At 36.3% G+C, this 18,061-nt stretch overlaps 1 protein-coding gene across 4 annotated transcripts in view; it reads right to left on the bottom strand.

The window, feature by feature from the left end:
• Impg2 (interphotoreceptor matrix proteoglycan 2) overlaps window positions 1-18,061 on the bottom strand; it is a 92,207-nt gene that overhangs the window by 16,627 nt on the left and 57,519 nt on the right. For all 4 annotated transcript variants that reach the window (XM_074073016.1, XM_074073014.1, XM_074073015.1 and 1 more), the window contains 5 exons: window positions 14,116-14,360; window positions 10,716-10,801; window positions 4,120-4,423; window positions 1,789-3,056; window positions 958-1,177 (listed from right to left, as the gene is read on the bottom strand). In XM_074073016.1, the coding sequence (XP_073929117.1) occupies window positions 958-1,177; window positions 1,789-3,056; window positions 4,120-4,423; window positions 10,716-10,801; window positions 14,116-14,360 (2,123 nt within the window). The remainder of the gene's footprint in view (window positions 1-957; window positions 1,178-1,788; window positions 3,057-4,119; window positions 4,424-10,715; window positions 10,802-14,115; window positions 14,361-18,061) is intronic.

The following is an 18,061-nucleotide window of genomic DNA, read 5'->3' on the forward strand; positions in this document are numbered from 1 at the left end:
GCAAGGGGGGATAAAGTAGAATGATGGAGAGGATGAATTCAAGTATGCTATATTTGATACATTGCAAGAAGTTTTGTAAATTCCACAGTGTACCCCCACCCAGCACAACAATAAAAAAAAAGGGAGGAAGAGAACTAGTCCAAATGAGAGGAAAAAAAGTAGCAGTGATCATAGAAAGAATAGCTTGAATTTGAGATATATTTAGAACTCAAAATCCATTTAAGTTTTATAATGGAAAGAATGGTAGCAGGAATAACTTCTCAGGTTTTCCCAAGTTTCTGGCTTAAGTAACTGAATACATAAATCTCCATTTATTAACACGGAGAAGCTGAGAATAGATTTCATTGGAGTTGAGAAATATAGAAAATAAGAGCTCACATTTAAATATCTTTTTTGATATATATAGAATACATCAAATACATTCAAGTAGAGATTGTCAAGTAAGTACTTAGATAATCATCTTGGAGCTCAGAAGTTTGATCATCATATAAAAATATGGAGAGTACCTGACATTTACATAAAACTTAAATCAATGAAAATAAATATAAAAACTTAAATATATATGCATATTTACACATAAATACATATGCACATGTGTACACTAAATATATATACATATATTTGTACAGGGAGAAAGAGAGAGAAGGGGGGCAAATTTGCGGGGAGGGCTTGGCAGCATAAAGACATCAAGAACAGATCCAGAGGATAAGTAAGAAAGCAAGCTGGGAAGAATATATAGAAAAGTGAATGGGAAGTGAACCAATAAAGCTACCAGGTGTGGACAATCCTTTGATGTCCTTGGAAAAAAATTTGGCTAATTATCAAGATGTGAAAAAATTGTCTGACACAGTACTCTTTTCTTACTACAAGTATTGGGTTCACCTTGACTCAATGAAAAAGAAAACATACAAGAAGAATCACTGGTTGCAAAGCCACCATGGTAGGTACTATCATTACCTGATTCCACGTCAAGGGAGTATTTATCAATATCCAAGTTCAAGGTTTGGTAGGCAGTGGTGCAAAAGTCTTCCAGAATCATGTACACAGCATTGTTAACATTAGGAGGGACAGACTTGGCAAACTTCATTCGACTGTTCACCACAATGCTGCCATTTCTGAAGTTCAGAATTTCTAAATTCTGAAACCCTGTGAGGTTTGATTGTAGATAGGGAACCAGCTGCAATACATGAAAAGTGAGAAATTTATTGACAAGGCTTTGCACTATGTTGAATACATACCAAAATGACAAAAAAAATGGATGAGTCCCCCAACTTTTCCTAGTTATATTTCACCTACATTTAAATTGTTAATAACACAACTATAAATTAAGAATGATTTGAGAGTATAACTTAGGAATATCATGAGATTTTCATAGTGATATTTAGGAACTCCATGGAACTCATAAACCATTTTAGACACCAAGAGAATTTATTTTCTCTGTTTTACTAAAGGATCACAACAGTGAAGGCATGAGTACCAACAAAACACTGGTGTCATAGTAAGTTTGAGGTTTCTTTTCAGGTTTTATTTCAGTCCCAGAATTCCTGGAATATAATCTTTAGTATCTCATCTGCCACATCACCCTCTTGCCACATTTGTGTTTTCATTTCTTAAATCCACCTGTCTTATTGTTCAACCAACACTATGCCATGATGCTACCTGTGGATGACAGGAAATGAATGCCCACAGCAGATCACACTTTCCTGGGCTCAGGCATGGCATGCTCAGGGTGTGGAAGAGTCATATGTGATAACTGACCAATGCCCCCGTTTTACTTTATGTGCTTACCAATTCTAAGAATCTTTGCTCCAGGGCTTTATATTCCAAAGAGTTTTTATTAAATAGATCTTCTGAAAACATCATGTTAGTCACTCGAAGGCTGAAGAAAACTACCAAAGCTCCTGTGGGCTGGGTGTATCTTGAGTCATCTCCTTTTGTGGGCTGAGCCACAATAGGCATCTTTGTGGAGTGATCATTGATAGACATTTCCACATAGCTACCAATCTTGCCATTTTGCTCTTGGATTAGCTCAGGCTGATAATAATCTGTGTCTACCCGGTCCAGTTCTAATGAAATATCCTGTACACCCATAATTACTTCATCCTCTAGCAGGGTGGAGCTTGTGGTTGGAGGCAATTTGGTGGACTGTGTCATGGAAGCTTTCAACCAGAGTTTGTCAGTACTGTGTGGTGTACTTGCCAATGTATCTCTGGACAATTTCCCCATGGAAGAAGTTCTTGCCCAAACTATATCTGATTCTGGCAATATGGTCCACGCAGGCTGCATATCTGTTGTCACCACTGAAACCTTGCTATCAAACCATTCATGGCCAGATGACTCTACTATTTGTTCCATATCCTTCCTTGGGAAGGCATTCACTTGCTCTGTTTTCTCAGTAGAATCAGAGCTTGCTATAGATGCCAAGAGAAGAGTTGCTTCTGTAACTGAGTAATAATCAATGTCAGATACCTCTGATATGTGCTTGGAAAAAGTTAGAGATGCAGACTGAGTTGAAGACTCTGAAAAGATGGGTACAGTGGGTCCAACAAGAGACTCTTCCTCTGCAAAGTCTGTGGATCTATCATGCCAATGTTTTGAATGCTCAACAATTTGGTCTATAGACAACATTTTGTCATCTATACCCTCAGTTGGTGAAAGTGAATCCTTATCTTCAAGCCATGACTTGGACAGTGGTTCAGTGATCTTCTCCAATGAAGTCTCACTCCATGGCCAAATAGTCAAATCCACTTTTTGCCCAGACCCAGAACCTAAACCATTCTCAAATATGAACTCTTTTTCCACAGATGTGTCTGGAAACAAAGGGCTTGCTTCCACTTGGTCTGTGACTTTGGAGGCCAAGGAGTCCAAGCCAAAAGGTACAGTTATTTCTTTAGCAATACCTTCTAATGTAACAGAAGAGGTTAAGTATGGAGAAGATGTCAGGGACACACCAGCATCTTCCGTGGATGATATTATTTCTTTTGGCACAGGCTGAATGAATGAACTTGAAGGCAATGAATCAATAAAAAGAACATCTTGTGACTCCTCGATATTGGCTAATCATAAAAAATAAAGTTTTCCATTAATTAATCTACAAAGTTGGAAATACATACTCTCCTAGTTTTCCTAATAAAACTAGCTATCTAATTTTTCATTTATCAGAGACAGTTGCTAACTTTTATACCTAGCTCGTAAGAAGATATGATCTCATGTTTGGAATGTGGGATAATCTCTTATGAAATGAAATATAACACCTTTCTCTAAGCATAAGGCTTTAACTATTGAAGTAATTAATCTTCAAACACTTTATATTTTTCCCATGAAAATCAGTGTTGGTAGTCATACTGAAACAAAGACTGAATCTACTAGGAATTTAGAAAGCATTATATTTCTCTATGAAACCCATTTTCTCTATTACCCTTATTCTATTATCCTTCAAATTTACCCTATGTTCAAAATCCCAGATTCATTATTTATATCTTTGCTTATCTTTCATATGTATACTCCACCCCAATATCATACTGATTTTTTCCTTTCTTCCACTACAGAAGATCACCCATTTCATTTTCACTTCTATATCTCATTTGTGACCACTCTAGTTCAGGTTCACCTCTTCTCAGTACTTCTATAACCTAAAATCTAATTAGACTTATTCCCCATAGTTAATACTGTTGGAAACTGCTGGAATAACCTTTGATGATGTTCGTTTACCATTCTAATCTTTAAGCAAGTAAAGTAATTCTTTACTTGCAATAATTTGATTAAGTTGCATATGCTTTAATATGATCTTCAAAAAAATCTATACTCTAGGGCTGGCAATATGGCTAAAGTAGTACAATACCTGCCTACCAACACAAGGCCTGAATTCAAATCCCAGTCCTGCCAAGAAAAATCTCTTCTCTGTCCCACCTCCCCAAGTTCAGTTCTTATTATTATACCAATATGGACGCTCCATTCTAACCAATTAAATCTGTTTGTTTCCTCTTTTATACAAGTTTCCCAAGACAATTTCTCACTAATGAATACTATGCTTTTCTCTTCACCATAGTCTCTTCCTCTCTTCAAAACCCTGTCACCTGATACAATAAAGAAGTATGAGAATTGATGAAAGCTCCTCACCATCTTCTAATGAGTGGGATCCAGAAGTCCTCTCCTCAGAAGTCACAGGCAAGCTAGTCTGAAGCACTGCTGGGGTAACAGAATGAAGAGGCAAGCTGCTAACCTCTAACAACTCCGGGGAAGAACTGAGGACCACCTTCGAGGGAAAGGCTATTTTAGGTGAAGACACTAAATCACCCAAAGAACTTTCTGACCAGAGTTCCCTGCCCCTGATCGAGGGAAGACCAGAGCTGAAACCAAGTGGTGAAATGCTGCTGCTAGTGGATTCATCTGCTGAGAGCCATTCAGTTGGAAGGGTATTATCCTGGGGGGGAGAAAAGGGCTAAATCATATCACAGATAAAAGAAACACATAAAATGACTTTTAAATACCACCCATCTAACCATATTTCTGAATTTTCTAGGGATAGTGAAGCTATGTAATACTGGAGGGGGAAAGGATAAGCACTCTGGAATCAAATAGATCTGTAGTCAAATCTCAGTTCAGTTCCTTACTAGTTGGAAAATCTAGAAATATGTAGACTCTAAAACTCACCTGCAAAAGGGGGACAGATGAGATAACATTTTAAAGACCCTAAACAAAGTGAATCTGCAGGAGAAAATATTGGTTTAGTTTTTTTCTTTAGATGGTTCTTTTCCCTCCATCACTTTAGCTGAAATGACATTAAATACATAGGAGTTACTAATATCTATAATTTGTTGGCAAAGGCCTAAGATTATTGCCCACAGCAGGGAGAAACAATTAGCAATTTTATTCAGCATTCTGAAAGACAGTTAATTAATTAAGGTCCTCCATCTTTATCAGAAATGTCACAACATCAAACTGTGGTCTGATAATCTGAAATAAATAGCCATGCCCATGAAATAGCATCACACCTCAAAATACGATTTTCTCTTTTTAGTGATTTTTACTAATATAACACTAATCTTGACATTTAGTTTCTGGGATAGAAAAGTAGACAGAAACACAACCTTTGAACATGCTAGTTACTTAATCTTATGAAGAATAATCTTTATAAAAAGTTTAATGGTTAAGCTAATAGGTAAAATGGCCATGGCATCTGGTGGGGTTTTATGTATTTTAATCTATGCTGAGCATTAGATTGGTCTAATAACCTGAGGGCATTGAAGTAAACTGCATTACATGGGAGAAAAAAGTAAAGTATATAATCAAAGAGGAGGGTTAAGACCATCCTCAAATGACTCAGTGCAACTGCAAATGAGCTAGGAGAAAGAGAAAGACTTCAGGAGAAGAAATTTCCTCCTGGGGAATTCCCCATTAGATGTGAACCTGAGGACAGTAAAACTTGGTTCATGAGTCAAGCCAATAAAGATGATCTAACCAGGGAGACAACTTCTGGCATTTAAGTTTAGTATGTTAAGAGTGTGCAGTCACCAGGAGCAGAGTTAACCTTATGCAACTGTACACAGGCAGGTGATCACTGACTTCTGTGCATACATGATCTGTGTCCTGTGCATACATGACTTGTATCCTTCATCATGCAGGCACACAAAGTGCCTTGTATTTCTGCCTAGAAGGTCTAGGTTGTTTTGGGTCCTTAAGAATTGACCAGATGGAGAAAGTAAGCGTTCAAATCCAGATAAGTGAGAAGATAAAAAATTGAAGTACTGAATGTAGAAGGGGAAAATATTAAATGAAAATAACAATATCTTGCCCAAGGTTCTGGGGCTTTACGAGACCATCCTTTGGTTTACAAAAAATCTGTGTTGGGAAGGGAGACCTGAGCATGAAAGTGTTTGTGAGCATGAGGAAAGTATCAAATTGTAGAAGTAGGGAAAGAAAAACCATGTAGTCCAATCACACCTGTTAAAAATAAAGAACTTTTCTTTATTAGGCTCATAGTATTTAAATGTCTGCTATAGAAAATAGGCAGTCTGCTTGTACAGAAAGGAAATTTTCTTTCCTCTTTCATTTTCCAGTATCTAAAATTATATGTATATTCAGGGGAAAGTAAGCAAGTCATTTGCTGAATACCAGAAACTGTTCTTCAAAAAGTAGTTATGAGGATGATATCACATCTTTGAATTCTTTTTCCTCTTACTTTTCTTTTTTTTCCCCATTTTTCTTCTTAATTTTCTAAAATTCCTTTGAGAGATCTGTTAAAGCAACTATGCTTCCAATTGAATCAAGCATATTTACATTCTTATAAATTCCAAATACGCTTTTAAAAAATTCCCAAGTAAGATGACTTAAATCCATGCTTAGTAAATTGTGTTTTAAAAGATAGAGCCTAGGGGAGTGGGGGAGGACAGAGAGGGGGTGGGGGTGGGGGGAGAGATGGCCCAAACAATGTATGCACATATGAATAAATGAATAAATAAATAAATAAAAGATGAACAGAGCTACTAAGATGAGAATGAATCCTACTATTTCAAAAAATAGAGTACAGTTTTTCTGATGTTGTTGGGTATATAATCACTTAATAAAATTGCATCATTATTGCATAGTCATGTGATTAAAAATGATGTGGAAATCATTAAAAAAAGATAGAGCCTATGACCTGACATGTATTAGTAAAGCACCTAAATTCTCAATAGAAAAGCAGTCCTCAAATATTATTCATTACTTCAGTATATCTATAAACTAATGTCATTTCATTTCATAAAAATAAAAAGAAAAATAAACAATATCTTTAATAAAATTCAAGTTACAAATAGGCAACATAAAGTATGAAAGTAAACAATTTGACATTTCAAAGGAAGGGAGAGCATCTATTCCAAATAAATACTCCCTAGAAAATTTACATGGTGATGAATCTTTTTTATACAATTTGAAAGATGAACACGTCATGCCAGGAATAGCACTTCATTTATTTTTAGACTAATAGATGTTCCCATAGTAACAAATTCAACTCATGGGTTCTTTTTTTAGTTCAGTATAGTATATTGACAACTTTAAAATTTATTGGCCAGTTTCACATCTGCTAATACCACTGGAAAAGCCTTCTAGTGTTATTAAAAGCATATTATCGAAGTGAATTTTGAAATTGGGTTGCCACAAAGGTGTCAGATTCAAATATGCCAACATTCCTACTTCTAAAATAATTCTTAAAAATCAAATTTGGTCACAAAATTTACTTCTATAATAAAGTAAAGCCTTATTAATATAGTAGAGGGAGAGAGGGAGGAAGGAAAGGGAAGAAGGAAGGGACCAGATATTTCTAATCAGTAATTTTTATGCCTTATTATCACTCAAAAATTCCACATGTTCTCATTTATATGTGGGAGCTAAATAAGTTGATTCCATAGATGCAGAGAACAGAATAGTGGTTATCAGAGGCTGGGAAGGGTAAGGGGATATAGGGGATAGAAAAAGGTTGGTTAGCAGGCACAAAATTACAGTTATATAAAAAAAAGATCTAGTGTTTTATAACATAATAGGGTGATTACGGTTAGCAATAATTTCTGATATGCTTCAAAAGAGCCAAAAGAGAAGACTTTGGCAAGTCTCAACACAAAGAAATGATAAATGTTTGTGGTGATGATATACTAATTACCTTCATTTGATCCCACTGTGTACATGAAAAAAAAACACTATACCTCATAAATATGCATAATTATTATGAATCAATAATTTTTTAGAACTCCTATAAACTCCAGTCTCCTCAAATTGTCAATTAATACACTACAGTTGTCACTAGTCATAAAAGTAAAGATATGGAGTGAATACAAATAGAATCAGTGCAGCACAAATGAAAGAAGCCTGGCTAGTCAGCACTTGTCCTCATTCAGCTGCCAGCCAAGCTTAGCCACTTTCTGATGCAAGGGAATATGAACTTCATGATATCAGATCTTCCTGGTTCTCAAAATAAGCTAGAAATATTCATTTTTATGTAAAAATATAACCTTTACACATTGGCTTATTTTTTAAATTTGTTTCCAAAGTGTATGTCTGTAGTTGGATCCAGCCAACTGGTCTCTAGTTGGCAAGCACTGGCTGATAAAGACATTCGTGTCTTTACACTATGTTTCTAAAATGCCATTTCAGATCTCAGGTTCCAGACTGAATGTAGCTAAAAGGAGCAAAGAGGTGGGGTACCATTATTTCTCCCTGCCATTGTACACTGGATTGACTTCCAGGGTAACATCAATGTCACCTTATTTGTTTAGAAGTCTGTCTAGACTGGAAACTTCTCATAGGCAGGGCCACACCTTATTCCTCTTAGTTTCCCTAGCACTTGGCATATGAAAAGCACAAATTATTTGAATGAGTGGTAAGTGAATGAACAAATAAACACCATATTAATGTGCTCTCTGATGTCAATACCCCAAACTTTTACACTCCAATATGTAACTAAGTGAAAAACTATTTCTTCATTCCACATTTCAAAAACAAGTTGCTCTAATACTCAGTAGAAGAAATGCCCACATAGATTAACCTTTAAATGAATATGGGACAGGGTTTCTAAATTTCCATTACAGGATGAATGCCAAGAAACAGGTATTTCAAACAGGAAATGAAAGGAAAGAAGTCTTAAGAGAGAAGGAATGGGGACTATAGATGAAAAGGGAGTCCCCCTCCTTTGTCTATGTGATAAAGAGACTCCTGTACTCGGGAACTCAAAAAACTCAGCCCCCAAAGAATCAATATTCCAATGAAGAAATGGGCACATGAATAAAATAGGGAATTCTCAAAGAAAGAGGTACAAATGGTCAATAAATATATAAAGAAGTATTCAATCTCCCTGATTATAAAAGAAATGCAAATCAAAATAATACTTAGATTTCATCTCATCCCAGTTAGAATGGCCATAATCAACGGTAATAACAATGAATACCTGTGAGGATGTGCGAAACAGGAACACTTAAACACTTCTGGTGGCAATGGAAATTCCCACCACTACGGAAAGCAGTATTGAGATTCCTCAAAAAACTAGAGATAGAGCTGCCATATGATCAAGTGATACCACTCCTGGGCATCTACCAAAGGAAGGTAAGACCGAATATAGTAGAGACACCTGCACACTATGTTCATTGCAGCACTATTCACAACAGCCAAGCTTTGAAAACAATGTAGGTGCCCTACAACTGATGAATGGATCAAGAAATTGTGGTCTACACACAATGGAATATTACTCAGCCATAGGAATAATGACATGTGGTTTGAAGGTAAATAGATGCAATTTGAGGACACCATGTTAAGTGAAGTAAGCCAGGATCAGAAACACAAAAGCCACATGTTTTCTTTCAGACATGGAAGATAGATCCAAAGATAAAAATGTACACAAAAATAAGCATGATCATACACAAACTCAGATGTAGAACACATCTGTAACAGTGGAACTACTCTTTGGAACTCAGGAAAAGAGGGAAAGGAAAATAGAATGATAGAGCAAGAGTAATATCATAAACATAAGATATGAAGGTAGAGGATATAAGGATATGTACTGAAAGATAATGAAAAATGGGGGGTGGGAGGTAAAGAGGTAAGGGAGAGTAATGGAAGGGGTTGAACGAACCAAAGTAAAGCACACCCACAGTGGGCATACATTGAGACACCCTTTTGAACATCTACTTAAATTAGTATCAAAAACTACAACTATAAAATAGGTATAGTGTTGGGGGAAGGGTACTAGTAGAAGAGGGGAGAGTGAAGGAAGGAGATTAAGGTGATGAAATATGGTAGATAGATTTCATATACCTATATGAAACAGAACTAAGAAACCTCTTGCAATTGCTTTAAGAGGGGTGGGGAGGGAGCCAAAGGGGAGAGACGATGGGGGAGCAATATAACTAATGTACAATATAAGTCTAATCAGAATTGTCACTATGAATCCCCCCATATAATGAATATATCCTAATAAAACATTTATTTAAAAATTGAAAAAAATAAAGATTCCTATACTCATTGCAGATAGGTAGGTCTCTAATGTTGTGATAGTATGCCTTATCAGTGTTTTAACTTCATTTGAAGAGGCCATTTTCTTTTCTACTGGATGCCCCAATATAAGTAAAGTAGAAATTAAAGATATAGAGGGAAAGGAGAATTTTTTGATAAAGTTGGGTGTAAGAACAAAAAGGAAAATTCATTCCATGCTGCTTATGTGCAAATGGAAATGTTTTCATTCCAGTTTAAAAGAAGGTTCCCGTCATTTGTCAGGTAGTTGATATTTTTACTCTTCCTTCTCTCCCTTCCATATACACACTATTCTATATGCTTTGGTGTCTAAACTTTCTTCACTATAATCCCTGAAATAAAAATATATACTCTGTACCTATGTACATTAATTTATATTCCTATCTATAAAAAACTATTTCTAGCTAACTTAGAAAACAACTCAGTGAGCGCTAGGGATTAATTATCATCAAACAAGCACGAACCATAAATAATAATCTTTCTACCTTGTGTGAAGTTTGGCAAATGCAGATTTCATTTAAACACTGCAGAAGGCTTAAATTTTCTGAACCAACACCTAGTATTCACGAGCTAAGAATGATGAGTAATGTTCCAGAGTGATGCAAGAAAATATGTGAAACAGGTATGGCTTGGGAAATCATAAATGCAAAGGAAGGAGGTAAAGGTTCAAAGAACAGAAGCTGAACAGCCTGGTTCTAGACATAAAACATGAAACATACCAGAATAGATGGTGGCGTTGCCTGAAGAATTGAACTTTGGGTGTTCAAAACTTGTTCTTCAGTTTGGGGAAGCAAAACCCCTTTCACTGAGGAAAGAACAATATTAAAGAACATTTTTTTAGTTGAATCACTATAGTATTTGAGGTACAAGGACAACTAAAAACCAATTTCTTCCTCTGTATTAAGTTAGATTTTGGCAGAACTGATGAGATAGACCTGCCTAGGAAACATTTATGATGTTTAGGTATTTTACTTAAATTAGCACGATGGGCTTGAATAATAAGAATCCATCATAAAACAAGATTGTTTCCTTTATTACACTTAGGGCAGTCTATAACTATTTCCTTTTCTTTCTCAAGTCACTTTCACTCATTTCAAATTCCTATGCAGCAGTTATTTTCACTTTGTTTTTTTTTTTTTTCATTTTAGGTAAGAAAGTTGACCTGAAATTTTGCCTCATTTGGTCAATGAAAGAATGGTAGAAAAATATACAAAATTATTTCCCTTTTTGCAAAAAGGGCCTCTGAAAAATGGGCTAGGCCATCAAACCATGTTATTGCTGTAACAATATTAAACAGCAATAAAGAAAAGTGAGTAGACTGCATAATATAATTTAACAAACATTTACTAAATTCTTTCAGTTACCAGACTGTGCCTGTGGTAAAAACAAACAAACAAACAAACAAAAAATGAACAAACTTGAGACTGCAAGCATTAACAAAAAACTTTTTTTGTTGTTTGGAAACATTGCCTATGTCAGAAAGACAAAAATACATTGGAAATTATAAAACAATGTGAGAGGCATATTGTTGTATATGGGAACACAAAGAAGCAACTGATTTTGCCTGAAAGGGAATAGGAATCAATAAAAGCTACATGGAAGGGATTTGTAGGAGGGAAGTCTGGTATTTACTTCTAAAATAGAAGCAAGTCTCTTTTTTTCACCTGTTTCCACTGACCTGACATACAGAGATGCAACAAAAACCAAAAATTCTATTTGGTTCAAGTATTATCCAAAATTCTTTTTAACAGTCTATACAGTTATATTGTCTTCTGTGAAAATTAAGTGCCATAAGATCAAAGATGACCATATCTTTTGAGATGATGATCAAGTTACCTAGAAAGCTGTAACCCCATTCAGAACTCTAAAGTTGGCATAACACTCAAAATGTATTTTAGGAACAAAATTCTGAATAATTAAAACATACAAATAAGGGCAAAATAGTTTCTGCTGGGTATTGAGTGGGGGGAAGAGGGAGGGGGCGAAGTGGGTGGTAAGGGAGGGGGTGGGGGCAGGGGGGAGAAATGAACCAAGCCTTGTATGCACATATGAATAATAAAAGAAAAATGAAAAAAAAAACATACATCTAATGAATGGCCAAGCCACCTAAATTTGTTGGTACTGGATTTCCTAAAGCTTTTGTTGAAATTGCTTGCAAATTCTAAAAGAGTTTTTGACCTCTTTTTAAGAACACCAGGCTCCACATAAAAGGCAAATCTTAAAATGGTGCTTGTGGATTTAGTTTTCCTAAACAACTCCACTTTGCTTATTGCATACATTAATCCTCATGCCATTCTCCCACCACCCTGGTGCATTTGCACCTTCTGCTCAATCTAGGTTTCAACCTCCCTTAAATACTGACTTCCCAACTATACCTTTTATCTGCTTGATCCCACTATCCAAATTCTTGGAGTCTTCTGCCCATAACCTGTTCTGGGGGTTAGCCCCAAGTTTCAAATTACAAGCCTGTTCTCTATTTTATCTGGCCCAAGTATTCCAACAAGATTCAAAAAAAAAAAAAAGAAGAAGAAGAAAAAAGGAGCATATGAGGACAGGGAGCCCAGGGCACCTACCTTGCTCCAAAATACAGAGGTGCTGTAATGTTTAGAACTGGTAGCCTTATGTCACTACCATGCACTGAAGAAGAAGTTTCTCTGTCTTAAATGGGTCCTATGTAACTCATAAAGTTCTGACCATTTTGTGGTTCTATCTCAGCATAGTGTCACATTAAACAAACATCCATCGGTCCAGTAGCCAAATAAGTCGACAAGCAATTTGAAGTTTTAGTCCAGCCAAATAATTTTTAAAAACTTATTTGCAGAATAAGAAGTTATATGATATATAGTAAAATAATATATCTCTCTCTCCTTCCCTCCCTCTTTATCCCTCTCTCTCACACACACGTACACATCTGTAATCATTCATGCACATAAGTGTACATAACACACACACACACACACACACACACACACACACACACACCGCTGCCTGGAAAGGACTTTCCTTTCTTTCTAAAAATTGTTTCTCCAAATCCTAACCCAAAAAATCTTGGCTCCCTAAGTACTTCTCTATCTTACCTTCCAAAGCTATTCTATTCTCATCTACTAATAACTTTTTACCCTTCCTGTGTGAATCCAACAAGCCTTTCTGGCTTTTCTATTGAATATTTTTATTTATTTGTTTGTTTATCTACACATACACAGACTTGAAAGGTGTTAAGTCAAACCAAGCTTGGCCTAATCAAGCTTCTACATTCACATGCCTGAGTCCTTACCATACGGAGCTTCAGCCTAACTCAGTATGTAAATGAAATGAAAACCTAACTTAGGAATTTGCTTTATAACATACAGATGAGTGTCAGTCAATCGCTGAGTTTCCATCAAACCAGGTACAAAGAAGGCAAATGCCAGATTTTAACCAACTCATCTGTACTTCACTCCCATTTTCTGCACATCATTTTCCATTTTCTCTCCATAAATATTATCCAGCCATGTGGCAGCCCTGGAATCTTACAGAACCTGTCATAGTTCTAGAGGTTGCATGACTCATGAATCATTCTTTGCTCAATTAAACTGTTAAATCTGATTTGCACAAGTTTTTCTATTAAAAAAGGATAGAGCCTGTTTTCTCTTTAAAAAATGCATGGGAGATGGACAGACTGGAAGAATACATCATTGCCTCTCCAAGTGGATTTTCCTCTTTGGTAGTGGTATTTCTTCCTTACTCTCACTTCAGTAAAACATATTGTACTGGAAGTTTTTAAAGCTAAGATACCAATTAGTGATGAAATCATGGAGAATTGAATAAAAAGTAGCAAGCAAATTAGGGAACTATGTCTATAATAAGTTAAGATGTTGTATACTATTATCCTGATGTTAAACAAGATTTAGTCCCAAGTTGACTGGAACACCCTCTTAAGCTCCAAATCCAAAAGTCTCCACCTCCTTGACTGGCCCGTGATTAGTCTCTCCAAAACAGCTGTGTAGCTGAAGCTCCACACAAATCAGACTGGCTCCTGTCTCCTGCAATCCAAGAATGCTTAGATCCAAAAAGATTAGGGAAATTCCTTTTCACTAGAGCATACTGGACACAGGACCTCATGATGGATATCAAACTTACCATTAATAAGCTGAAGAGACTTGGGATCTGGATTCAAGGAGGAATTCCCCAGCAAAAAATTCCGGTACAGTGTTTCAGCAATATAATCTCTGAAGTTACTAATTGTATAAGCAGCAGTGGGTTTATCATCCAATTGCACAAGGCCATGGTTTTCCACCTTGTTGGAGTGAAGGCTAATTAGGTCCCAGGTAGTATTGCTGATGGCCTCACCTTTGAAGGTAACTGTATAGTGAACATCTATACCACTATGGATGAAAAAAGAACACATTAGGTCCAACTAAGGACGCACAAAAACAAAAAGGAGCTTGGAATCTGTAGAGATCAAACATTAGACATAGAGAAGGAGTCTCAAAAGGCCTGGATTCCATCAATGTTCTCTGCAGACTCTGGGCAAACATTTGTCATCCTCTTATCCCTCCCAGAGAATGGAGGGTCACAGCTCTAAGTACACAGCAGGAATTCTAAGGAAGCCACGGAGTCAGCTCTATAGAATTATCCCAGTCCCCCACATTGCTCCCACATTCTCAGGCTTTAACTCTTTGAAAGCCATGAACAGCCTTCTTTCTTTCCCTATTAGCATTTCTCTTCCCTGATTTAAAAAAAAAAAAAAAAACCTTTCTAACTCTTCCCAACAATAGGAAATCAGCTCATATTTATCCATTATTGTTTTTGGAAAAATAGTCACCATAGTTATTTATTGTGGAATAAAAAATGTAAGAGTTTTAATTAAAACTTGGAAATAAAGCAAACAGATATTTTGTAATTTTCTAACATAAATACATTATGGTAGAGTGTTTTTTAATACAATAGTTATCTGAGTCTCTCAGGTGACATACTATTGTATGATAGCCCAGACTATTTACAATTCAATAAAGTTTAAATTAAATTGTAAGAAACTGTTATAATGTGATTTTTCTCTTAGGTTGATGGGAAAGATAACTCTAAAGCTTACAACTTTACAACTCTCTAGAACATAAACCAATTTTGTATTTAACTTTAAAATTCTTTCCCATTAACTATATAAATTTTTGTGGTTTTGTTTCCTGACTCCCTCGTTAATGAATTAACTAAGATCTTAACAAGTACAAACAAATAACTTTGCCTAAGATTTTACTATTCATTTTCCAAAAGCAAAGAGATGACATCTTGAAATAAAAGAGAGAAGGGAGGAAGCAGGATTGGGGCAGAGGAGACAAAGAGAGAAAAAGTAGGAGTTGATCTGTTGACATTTTCTTAAATAGTCATTTGCAGAAATAATATGAGAATATAAAATTTTAAAGCAAATAGGAATTCTCCTCTTAGACAACTCAGATTTTACTAACAACTAAAAGCTAGCATTGAGTAAGAGCTCATTATATGACAGGCATCTTATATGGCTTTAACTTGTTTATTTTTCACAATAACTTGAAGAAAAAGATTTTATCATCTTTATAATATTGCTGAGGAAACCTTCAAGAAGTTATGACTTGTTTAAATTTCGTAACAAAAATATAGTAAGAGAGGATTTAAACACAGATCTGTCTGACTTCAGCAGCTCCACTCTGAACTATTATGCTACATTCTCACTAGTTTTAATTAAACGGTATTAGAAGAAATCATTATTATGACAGCTCTGTGCTAGTCACCACGATGGCTTCCATTTTGTCTTTGCACACAGGCAGTAGACTGCAAGTCACACCAAGATCCCTCCAGAGAGGAAAAGAGAACACTACCTTCCAGAGATAAAGGACTCAAAGCACATGTGTAACAGAAACAGTTTGCTACTTCTGACGAATACAGCAAAATGACTTCCAAGTCAAGTGTAAAAATAAACTAAGAGCATCTTCCTCTGAACTTATTTATAAACCCCTGATTACAGTCTTCATTCTTTTGCAAGAAGATTTTGCCTCCTTATCTTATCCCCAGTGTTTAGTTTGGTATCCGACACTAAGGCACCCAGTGTGTGCAAGACCATCAGAAGTCTATATGTGTCCAAGTGTAAAAAGAAAACTGCAAACTAATTGTTAGGTCCCTAGCATTCCTGGGGCAGGCAGAAGGTCCTGAGGCTAGCACCAAAACCAGACTCCCTGATTTATGACCACTTGTTTCTCCCCTGCTTGTTTCCCTGCCTGATTGTTTCTCGGCTTGCAAAACAACTCAGGAACTTCCAGTTACTCAACTAGCCAGGCATGTAGACCTGTTCCATCTGGTGATCACAGATAATCAGAGATCAGAGACTCTCTCCCATCCCCACGGCTTGGCCCCTCCTATAAAACCCACTACTCATTTCAGCCAAGCCACTGCACTCTGAACCCGAAAGAGTAACAGTCCTGCGGTCTGGTTCCAATAAACCTTTCTTTTCCACACGTGGCGTGGTCTTTATTTGGCAGTACCTTACACTAATCAAGTTATTTACACATCTAAAAAAAAGGTATCCAGAGGATGAGGATGATATGGACTTAAGAGAAAAGAAGCCGGTCAATAATTCGTTACTATTTAGTGGAAAGTTTCTGACCACTGTATTGGGCTTCCTTGTAAGATACCCCTAAATCAGGGACAAATCAAACAAATATCATGGCTTGATGGTCATTATGATCACCCAACTTCCTCTTTCTTTTTCAAGATTGCAAAGGAAACTTTTGATTAGAACTCCTTATATATTTTCCTATGGGGAGAGTATGCATGAGTCAGCAAATGTAACACATGGACAGTTCACCGATGCATTTTTCATTTTAAATAGATCAATAGGTATCATAGAAAAGGTATTGTCTTTTGTGGTTTGGGAAGCATGAATTAGTCAGAAAAGACCTTTCCTTACTGGGAGAACTGTCTTCTCTGGACCTGTCCTAACCTTCATGTGCAGGTAACACACTGGAAGAGTAAGAGATGCCATGAAGTTGACACTTCCACCTGCTATATACGCAGTCAGACTCTGATGTTCCTGTCCTTGTTAGCGAAGAAAGGTGTTTGTTTAATCATGGAGGAGAAATGCTGAGTTACTGCAATACTGTTTTCCTCCCAAATCCTATAAGCTGCCTCTTCTAAAGAGGTGGCAGTTGTTCTTCTTCTCACTCTAGTGATGACCTACTTTCAGTCTATTTAAAGTGTATTTCTTCCCTAATAAACTTTACTATCACTTTCACTACAAAAACAAAAAAATTAAGTTAACAGAGGTGGCATAGGGTTCTTAAAAGTAACACCTCAGTACTCTGACATTCTGACGCTTTAGGTGGTAAAAACATTTGCTTGTTGCATAGACCATCCCTCAATCTCTTAAGCAATTAAAGCCTTTTAATTCTGCATACCAAAATATGTTGATGTACCAGTGATTTTTAATCTTTCTTTATAAAGAAAGAAAATAAGTAAAATGTTCTAAAATAATCAACTGATGGTTTCAAAGTGGAACAAAACAGTAAGAAGGACACCTACTGGTCAGAATTCACCATGGCATACTCCCCACTGCTCTCTATGAGCCTTTCGTCAGGTCATTCTGATGCATTGGCAGACCACAAATGCCACATATAGCCCTATCATCTCTGGATTTCTGCAAGTCCACTTCCTTCTCTCTGCTATGCTTGTTATTGCATCTCATCCTGCATATGCTCCATATACACATGAACACACGCATATACACACCTTTTTCACCTGGCTATTTCTTTTTTTGCCTCAGTTCAGATGTACCTTCCTAGGGAAACCTTTTTGTAACACTGACGATATGGCTTATAGTCACAGTCTATCTCCCCTATCATCTGTAGGCATAATTATCATTCAGCACCTAGGAAAATGCCTGGCTCTTAGTAGTTCAATAAATACTTTTGAAAATAATGAAAAAATGGTCAATTCTGTTCACTAGTGCAGACAGATGAGCCAATTGAATTTGTGTCACTTAAATGACAGCATGTAATATTTCTGAATTAGTCTGAAGCATTTTGTCTCTACATACAAAAAGAGCAATTTTTCATCTGAC

Source organism: Castor canadensis, chromosome 5, assembly GCF_047511655.1.
Source record: "Castor canadensis chromosome 5, mCasCan1.hap1v2, whole genome shotgun sequence".
Taxonomy (NCBI): domain Eukaryota; kingdom Metazoa; phylum Chordata; class Mammalia; order Rodentia; family Castoridae; genus Castor; species Castor canadensis.